At 39.7% G+C, this 10,298-nt stretch overlaps 1 protein-coding gene across 1 annotated transcript in view; it reads left to right on the plus strand.

The window, feature by feature from the left end:
* The window catches only part of AR (androgen receptor), a 146,001-nt gene that overhangs the window by 108,142 nt on the left and 27,561 nt on the right, over nucleotides 1–10,298 (plus strand). Inside the window, exon 5 of the mRNA XM_019520996.1 lies at nucleotides 3,826–4,113. Within this exon, the coding sequence (XP_019376541.1) occupies nucleotides 3,826–4,113 (288 nt within the window). The remainder of the gene's footprint in view (nucleotides 1–3,825; nucleotides 4,114–10,298) is intronic.

Raw genomic sequence — 10,298 nt, forward strand, 5'->3', positions numbered from 1 at the left:
CCAGAGGCCACCTCAAGCCTTAAGGGATAACTGCATGGCTCTAAATCCTCCCCTACATAAACCAGCCCTATATCCATTAATTCTTTAATTCATTAGTCCTTCTCTTTTAGAAGAACCTTCAGCCTTGATTTTAAAATTTCCACCTCAGTGCTTGGTAAATTATTTCAGTGGTTCATTTTCCTCACTGTTAAAAATGTCGACTGTATTCCCAATATGAATTTTTCTAGCTAGTTGATCTTATCATTTTTACCATTTCATTTTCTGCTAAATTTCAGAATCCTTTTTTATCAAAATTCAGTTCCCCACAGAAATATTCATAGACTGTTTTCCAACAACCCCTTTACTTCCATTTCGATAGGTAGCCCAGTCCTTTAATCAGTCTCATGATTTTTTAGCAGTTTTCCTGAAATGTAAGTGCTAGAGCTAGTCACAGTACTCCAGTAATGGTTGTGTTAATGCTGAATGCAGAGGGAAGATAACCTTCTTATTCCTACATTTTATTCAATCTTTAAGCACCCAGTGGTCACATTAAGCCTTTAACCACAGTCTCAGGCTGGGAGCACATGTGAGGAACTATAGAAGGATCTGGCATAACTAAGTGAATGGACAACTAGATGGCAGATGCAGTTCAGTGTAGATAAGTGTAAAGTGATGCTCCTGGACAAAAATAACCCAAACTATACCTATACTATCATGGGCTCTACATTAGCTGTTACCACACAGGAAAGAGATCTGGGAGTCATTGTGGGCAGTTTGGTAAAAACATCAGCTCAGTGCTCAGCAGCCATCAAAAAGGCCAACAAAATGTTAGGGATTATTAAGAAGGGAATTATAAACAAAACCATATCATTATGTCACTTCATAAGTGCATGATGCATACACACATTGAATACTGTGTCCAGTTCTGGTCCTCATAGCTCAAAAAAGATATAGAAGAACTAGAAAAGGGCAGCAAAGATGATTAGTGGTATGGAGGAGCTTCCATACGAAGAGAAACTAAAGGGTGCTTGTTGACATGCAGGGACGCACACTGCTCCAACATGCTGTATTTACTGCATAACACTGTGAAGTCTGCAGGAGCGTGCTAATTAATATGCTCCAGCAGCCTCCGTGTCTTGTGTTCAGCATCCCCGTGCTTCAAAATGGTAGTGAGAGTGCTTTAAGTAAAGCTTGTCAGATGAGCTTTAGTTAAAGCACCACCATTGCCATTTTGAAGCCCAGGATGCTGAATACACAAGATGCTGCAAGCGCTTTAGTTAGAGCGCATTTCACAGCCACTTAAAGGACCCCACCACCAACAACCCCCAGAGCACATGTAAAGACGTCCAAAGAGGCTAGGCCTATTCAGTTTAGAATAGAGATGCTTGAGGGTTTGGGACATGATAAGCATTCACAGAATACTAAATGGTGAAGAGAAAGTAAATAAGGATTTTTATCTGCTCTCCCACAACGCAAGAACAAGGGGGTCACATAATGAAACTAGTAGGTAGTGAGTTTAAAACTAACAAAATGAAGTTCTTTTTCACACTACATGTAATTAAAGTGTGGACCTCATTGTCACCAGATGTGGAAGCCGATAGTTTAGCTAGATTGAAAAGGGGATTGGACAAATTCTTGGAGGAAAGGGACATCTATAGCTATTGAGCATGGGAGTTAGGAAGCTCTGAATCAGAACCCTAAATGCTGGAAGCTGCAAGTGGGGTGGGGAGGAGGGGCGAAACCCTGGTCATACCCAGTTCCAGCTCCCTTTCAGCATCCACCCTTGACCACTGTGATGTGGCACAGGATACTTGGCAAAATGGACCTATAGTCTGACCCAGTAAATGGCAATTCTTAAGTTCTTATTAAATGCACTTGATTTGGTTGCTCCCAGCTTGCCAAGAGATGCAGATCACTGGGTGCATCTACACGTGCACATTTTCTATGCAGTAACTGAAATTACTGCACAGTACAAATGTGCAGTGCACACCCATACTGCACAGTAAATATGGTGACTTATGCTGACTTGAGCATAAATTTGATACCTGCATCATGTAGGTATCAAATTTACACCTGATTAGTTACTGCGCAGTAATGCACAGGTAGACACTGTATTGCGCAGTAACACTGTATATGTGGACTGACTTTAGTCACACCCGAGTTAGTCCACACATAGCGTTTAATGCCTGCACGTGTAGACACCAGCCTATTCCTGCTTACTGTGCAGTAATTTACTGTGCCGTAAATTTAAGCTGGTAAAATTGCATATGTAGACACTCCCCCTATGTGTAAGTGAACTGCCCTATTATTATTTTTTTTACTATTCCCTTAATCTGTGTCATCTGCAAACATTACTGATGAAGATTGCATACTTTCTTCATAACCATTAATAATAAATATTGGGCGAAAAAACAATTCCTGCTGGAGCCCCTCCAGAAAGCCACCTGCTTAATAACATTTTCGCATTTACATACTATGTTTTGAGATTTCTAGCATTAGGCAATTTTAATTCATTGATTTTAGTATTATTCTGGCTTTTTAAAATCAAAATATCATGAAAAGTCAAGTACCTTACAAACAACTATTAAATCAACACCTTATCAATTAAATTTGTTGCTTCATCCAAAATTATATTGGATTAATTTGACAAGTTCTGTTTGTCACGCTGATAGTTTTTACATTGCCATTTTGTTTATAGGCAGGATCTATAGTAAGTGCCACCTTGTTTCTTTGTATTAGTTGTTCATCTTTGAAAAGATGGTTAAGAATTTTGTATCACTGCTTCCCATATTAAACCAAAAGGACCTCTATATTCTCTACAAGAATACAGACCTTCAAAAGTACAGTATAGAGTTCAACTAAAGGACATGAGTCTCACCTTAACATTGACTTGCCCAATTATACTTTCAGGTTCCCAATGTGTTTGGATCGCATCTCTACTTCTAGGGCACAGATGTGCTGTTCTATTCTGACTTTAATCCCTTGGGAAAGGTATTGCAGGGTTTTTGGGTGGGGATCAAGCTATAATACCCAAGTCTCTGTGGTACAGCTGCCATCAGTGGTGAGGGAGGTGAAGAAGAGGAATCTCTTATTTTTTGTTTTGCCAGCGATGCACATGAATTATTACAAGAGTGCGTCAGGCTACATGTTGGTCTTGTTTTCCGTGTTATCCTCTTATATTTATTACTGTTCTGTTTTTATTTTTACAGAGCAGACTCCCTTAATTGTACTTACAGTAGATCATCCAAAGCATATTATTTAAAGATTAATGTTTGCATTGATTTATAAAACTGCACTTTGACTTGACATTTTTACATTTCAAGGCTTATTTTTCTAATCACAGCTGAAAGGAAGTTTTGGATCTGTATCACTTAATGATGGAGCTAGAACCCCAAGGATAACAGATTTCATGTTATTTTCTCTGCTTGGATTAAGCAGTCAGCTTTTTCCCCCCTAATTAATTACTTTTTATTTTAGAACTCTTGAGGATATAACAGTTTGCCATCTAAAACAGCATGCCAGCCTGAGTGGATTTCATATATATGAGTTTTTGTCAACAGTTAATGTAAACACCAGCAAGTAAATTAAAATAAACACTTAATCTCAAAGAATTTCTTAAGGCATAACAGACAGTTCCTGGCTCTTTATTATATATAAGCTATATAATTTGCATCTAAGAAGCAGATACAATGATCTATCACTGTAATAAGTAGGTGTATTTTCATTTCAGCAGCCTATCCCCAGCAACTTGACATCTGTATCCTATTTTCACTTATTCTTAGTACTGCTCCTCATGATCCTGGCTGTTTTGTATTTTGAACCTGTGCCAACATCTGTTTTCCACAGCACGCAAGCTGAAAAAGCTGGGCAACCTGAAAGTACAAGAGGATGGGGAGGCAGCCAGCTCATCGAGCCCTATGGAGGAGCAAGCTCCCAAGATGATGATGACACGCATGGATGGGTACGATTGCCAGCCCATCTTCCTCAATGTTCTGGAAGCCATTGAGCCTGGTGTGGTGTGTTCAGGCCATGACAACACCCAGCCAGACTCCTTCTCCAACCTCCTGACCAGCCTGAATGAGCTTGGGGAGAGGCAGCTTGTGCATGTGGTGAAATGGGCAAAGGCCTTGCCAGGTAAGGCAGCACATGATGCATCACAACACCTTCCCCCACACTCTAAAAAACCATCTTGTGCAGATCATCCCAGGGATACATTTCAGAGGGAGTGTCCTGTAACACGGGCCTCCATATCACAAGATTCATGTAGATACCTTTGCAGAAGGGTCTCTTCTGTGGGTAGAAATCACACACAGAAGGAGTGAGGGTAACTCTCATCACCAGAGGGGTTTCCCTCTAGTGGCCATGTAAAAGAAATGAGTGCTGCAGCTTCCAGCAAGGAAAGTAGAAGCTTGTGCTTTTAGAAGTTTCATTTGGTTTCATTGCCTGTTGATGACCCGTGGCAGGTGGTTGTCTTATAAGCATGTTCTTTTTTTTTTTCTTTTACTTCTACATTTAAATCCCTGCTGCAAATCTGAGTATTAGGCTCTAAGTATCTGAATGTTTCCTGGACCACCAGAGATGACTTGCTGTAAAGAGAGGAGGCCATTCTGTTCCTCTCTCTGCAGTGATCTCTTTCTGCTTCTGGAGCTTCTAAACTGCTCCTTAAATGAAAGATCAGCACCATAGACAACATAAGTCCTATGAGAGAGGAAGGAGTAAATCCTCTAGGTAGAAGGAATGAAAACAGTGCCACTTGAGGAGGTAGCTTAGGGAAGAGAAGATCTGATGAAACCAGGCTAAAGATAGTTGAGAAATAAGATACATTGGCAGGAAGGGTTCTGTTCCTCCCAGCCTGTTTTGCCTGTACCTCAGTGTGCTGAAATTCCATATATTATAATTCATTCAGGAAATCTAACTACAGATATCTCTGTCACACACAACTACAGAAAAGCAATCATGCTCTGAACTGCAAGGCCAAACATCCTTAGAGTTTGGATTACTTGGTATAATAAGTAATAACTTCATTAGATAGCTATCATAAGTAGCATAGTAGATTATGTAGTTAGCAGATTAGCACTGTTTTATAGTTTAGAATGTACTGCAAGAAAGAGCAACAGAAGATAATCAGGTTTCAGAAATGGTTATCCTGGGGCAAGCATGAGGCGAAATCTGAATTCCAGACATATGCTCCAACTTCTTTAATCCTCTAGCTTCCACAGATGCCTCTTGCCCTCATTTCACTTTTAAAGTTCAGAATTGTCAGCAGCCTAACAATCAGAGATTGTATTCCGTTGTGCCTTTTGCAGAGGGACCAACTGATTACAATACCTAGCAAATATAGCAGCAAACCCATAGAGAGCATTGTGCTCAAAATAGGTTTAAAATAACAGATTTAAATCTTAATATCTGTTTTCTCCCTAAAAGTATCTGGGCCAGTCATTGTGACATGATTTCACACAACAGACTTTAAGTGTTCTGTGTAGGGTTTCTGTTTGTTTGGCGTTTTTCATTTTGTTGAATAGGAAGTTTGAATTTGGGGTCTGGCTGAAATTTTTCCTGGACAGCTGTACTTCAGTGTTGATAGAAAACGGGTATGTAATGTGTATACAGCACTTGAAAGAAAGGTAAATCTGAGGGCCTTGCTTCTTTTATCTTGTTTTCTGAAGCTCGTTATACTAGGTCTTGGATCGTTTTAACTGTGTTTTTCCCATGATAACAGAAGGTTGATGTGTTGTGGTTACAAAACATCTGGGCCTTGGCAAACCTCAAATGCCTTCTCTTTTCTATCAGGAACTACATTTTTGGTCATATTTTATCACATAACCAAGAATATTTCACTTAGGATCTTTCTGCACAAAACAAAGATAAAAACAAACCTGAAGCAGCAAGGAAATGACAAGTTGGGCCTCAGCAGTAGATACCCAGAGCAGTACTACTCTATTCATTACTGCAAACCATCCACTATAATTGCAGTGCTGCTTTTTAAGAAGGCTGCCCTTCCATCACTCCTTCGACTATCTTTCTGTACCCAAGCTTTTATTCAACTGATTTTTCTGTACAACCAGCTAGTTCAGAGGAAATAATCTCCAGGATGGTGAAAATGACATAAAGTTGAGGTTATGGTGCATGTTCTATGGTGAATGATACGCTTTTTGGGGTAAAGGGCTGTCTATGTGTTTTATGTCTGGACAAGAACAATATATGCTAAATAATTAACATTACTAACAACAATACTTAACATTACTAGAAACATTAAATATATTAAAATAAACAGTAACGGCAAAGTATGGCCTATGAGGGAAGAAGTAGAGGGTAGCTTTTTATTTCTAGGAGGCCTGCCTTTTCAGTTCCTAGTTGTTATGTGTCTGAGTCAGGCACATCATACTGCTTTACACAGACATTTTATGTATTAATAATCAGCTATCTGGGAGAGACAGAATAGGCAGCTGAATGTCTAATTTTGTTTAACAGGAAGCTGGAAGGCAAAGGAATTGTGAATAAGAGTTCCTTGTATAAGCTAATTTGCCAACTCCCTTCTCTTGAGAACTCTTTCCTTCCCTGTATAGAACGTATGGAGACCTCACCTCAATCCTGCACTTTTACTCCCCACTTGTTCAACTCTTTATCCTTTTGATCTAGTTTTCTGAAAGAAGAAAAGAGAAAAAAGTAAAGCCCAATGCTTGGGGTACTCTTTTCTATAGTGCCAGTAAGTGGTGTATGGAGACACAGAATGGATGACAAAATGATTCATAGTTGTAGCTTAACATTGTAGTAGTAGTTGTAGCACCCCTGAGAGCAGGGGTGCTCTCCTGGACAGTTTGGGGTTGCTGACTTAGGAACTCACCCTGTCCTGGGCTTCCCAGAATCAGCCCCCTGATCTTCCCAACTTGATGAAGGGAACATGTCGGTTTGCTTGCCTGTGGCCTCTTCTCTCAGCCTGCCTGCACCTGCCTCTACCTGACTCATGCCCACCCTGAGTAGGGATGCTAGATTTTGTCTTGCAGCAGATCTTGCCCTGTTATGGTTATTCTTCTAGTCTGCATGTCCAGCTTCTTCAGTCCCCAGCCTGCTCTTTCCCATGCTCTAGCTCTCTTATGTACACCAATAAAATCTCTTCCATCTCTCTCCTCTTATAGTTTGTACAACAAACGCTAAGATCCCAGTCCTTCCTTAGGTCTAGCAGTGATTGTATTTCTTCTTATCCTCACTAGCTCTGTAGACATTCTAACTTCTCCTGGCCCCTTTGTACCCTTTTTTCTGTGTTTATATTTGCCCTGGAATTTAGCCCAGGGACAGGGATCTTTGGCCTTAGCTAACCCAGCCACCGACACCATGGTGGATGATGTACTCCCCAGGGCCAGCTGAAAAAGTCCATATCCAGGGACTGTGTGCACCTTTACCTCCACTCACTCCCTCTTGGGTCTTGCAGTGTCCTTTAAATGCTCATTGGATTTAAAGCCTCATTGGATGCTTTATCCCAAGCCATCCTCTGTCTTTTTTTTTGGAGGACAAAGAAACTGTGATTCTTAGTTATACATTGTCCTATCTCCCCAGCTGTCTCTACTATGGACACTAAAAGATATCATAGAAGAGTAGGGCTAAAAGGGACCTTGGGAGATCATCTAGTCCAACCCTCTGTTCAAGGCAGGATTATCCCTATGTAAACCATTGTAGTCAAATGCCTGTCTATTCTAAACAAACAGGTATGAACAACCCTCATGTGAAACAACCAGGCATAATGCTTGAAAAACATCAAAAACATCCTAATTAGTCACAGTTAAAACAGGGGGACAAGGGTGCTGTCAAGGTCCTGCCACTGCAATGACAGGAAGTTTTGTTTTATTCTGTCTTTTTAAAGAACACTCAAGAGATCCAAGAAACAGGACCATATTCCCTGCTACAGATGAAGGCAAACACACACACACTCATGCCAATCTGATCCTGAAGTCAAATTCCTTCCTGATCCTAAATGTGGTGATCACTCTGCCCTTGAGCAGTGAAACATCAGCACACCCCAGCCAAAATTATCTGTATCCACATTACCGCACTTACTCTGGCTTCCTCACTTGGTCCCATTGCTTAGAAAGCTGGCATAGTGTTGTTGTCCTTCTTATAAGATCATGAAGTGATATTTCTTGTGACAGGTTACTGGGTTTGTGTGACCCGCACCTCTCAGGTGGAACTAAGAAAGGTCATCCCTTAACCCTTGAGACCTGAAACGGTCCATTCTCCTCAGTTGGGGCACCCACATCTGCTTCACCCTTGATGCCTTCCCCACGCCAGGAGAAAGGGTTTGAGGGCTCTGTTTCTTCGTTCAGAAACAACCTGGCCAATTCCACCTCATCCTGTATATGCAGCATCTCTTCAGATGGCTATTTCACTGGTAATTGTGCATGGACACCTGAAACATCTTTCCCCTGTCCATTCCCTAGTCCTCCAGTTCAACAGATTTCCTCTGTTCTGTAGATTTCCAGGAAGCTTATTTTCTTCTCTCTTCTGTGTTCCTCAGCAGTATCTATCACTGCTGTGTGTCTGACAGTTGTGTGGTCCTTAAAAACAGAGTGCTGGCTTAATAGTTGTTGAAGGCAACATGTTAAAGTCAGCCTTCCTTGAGTATTGCTTGCTACAACAACCTCATTCAGCATCTGTAGAACAGACAAAGAGGAATATGACAAAGAAAAATTACTTGCAGGTAATTTCAGTTGTCACCATACTCTCTTTCTTCATCTTAAAGCCTGACTTCTTTTCTGCCAAAACATTCCTATATATTGTTATATACTGCTTTCTGGGTGGGGTTTGGTTTTTTTTTTACTTTGAAAATATTTAAGAAAGAAGGCTTTGCCTTCTGCAATGCTGGTAGATGAAAAAATATTACCAATTATCCCTTCTGTCTGTATATATGATGGGAAAAGAAACAAGGAGTTACTTGTAAATAGGCATTCTGGTTCTCTGTAACAGTTCTCTGCATAACTTTTAGGCAGAGAAACAAAAAGCTTACTAAGGACAAACTGCCGTTGATTGTGTAAACAAGAATTTTTTTGAAGAATACGAGGGAAAGACCATTGAAACACGAATACTGGAAAGAAACCATGTCATTATAAGATATAGTAGCGTAATAATCATACTAATATTAGCATTACCTTTATAAAGGAATCAGATGTACAAAAAAGGAGTGATTAGGTTTGAATGACAAGATCAGGCATGTGTCGGAGAACTGGGTGTATTTTAAACAAGCAATGCTCATTAATGAGCAAAATTAACAGATAATATATAAAGGTGCCTACATTCCAGTCACAATTTCACAAAGCTTTGACTTTTCAACACACAATTTAATGTGAAGGTGCATTCTCCAAGGGCAAACCCATCCAAGATGCATTATAAGAGCTTTTGATTAGTAGTATGTGTACAAACCACTCAAAAGAGCACCAAATGATTTGCATGTCAGAACCCAAATAAAGAGAATAAACAGGTTTTGACACTGTGGCTGAAAATGTAGACAGCTTCTTCACCTGACTGGTGCTGAAGCAAGCAAAGGAAACATAACTTAAAGGTTGACCCTGCAAAAAACTTTTTATTGAGAATGATTTGTTTAAGGCGTGAAGGAAGTCTAACTTTGCTTTTCCTTATTCAGCTTGATATTTGTTTCCCTCTAACAAAATGTCCATGTTTTTGCTTTAAGAATTCTTGGGTATTTAAGAGCATGTTTATTATAAGTTTTTACACCTTAACATTTTAAGTGTTTGAGTGGTAATACCATAGCAGAGGCTTTCATTATTCAAAATGTTAATTGCTCATTGAAGGTATTTAAGTTTTGGGGGTTTTTTTTAAAAAGTCTACACAGTGTGATTGTGGTGGGGTGGAGTGCTTTCCTTTCACTAATGCATCTTCATTAGGAACAAGTTGTTTTCTTATCATGAGTTAGTATACAGAAAATTGTTTGCACTAGTAGATGGAAGTAAGCACAAGGAGACTGCATCACTATTAAGCTGACGTGGTAAGAACACGTGTTTTTTGCTACTGATGACAAGTCATGCATAGCTTGCTGTTCAGTCATCACAGGTTCTTTTAGGATAGGAAAGTTCTGATTTTTTTTTTAAACAAAATGCATGTGAAAAAAACAAATTAAACAGGGTTTTTTGAAAAATCCTTCTTTACCGTTTATATTTTGAAATCTTATGCAAGTCTCTCATAAAAGGAGCAAAGGCCAATTTGTTTTCCATTGCAGACTGCAGTTAGATAATCACTGTACAAAAAACTTGGTTTTGTTTATAAGCTCTGCGAGTTTGCAAATTGTATGTTTCAGTAAAGACTATACTGTT

The sequence above is a fragment of the Gavialis gangeticus genome, unplaced genomic scaffold (genome assembly GCF_001723915.1).
Source record: "Gavialis gangeticus isolate Ggan-Ray unplaced genomic scaffold, GavGan_comp1, whole genome shotgun sequence".
In the NCBI taxonomy this organism is placed as follows: Eukaryota; Metazoa; Chordata; order Crocodylia; family Gavialidae; genus Gavialis; species Gavialis gangeticus.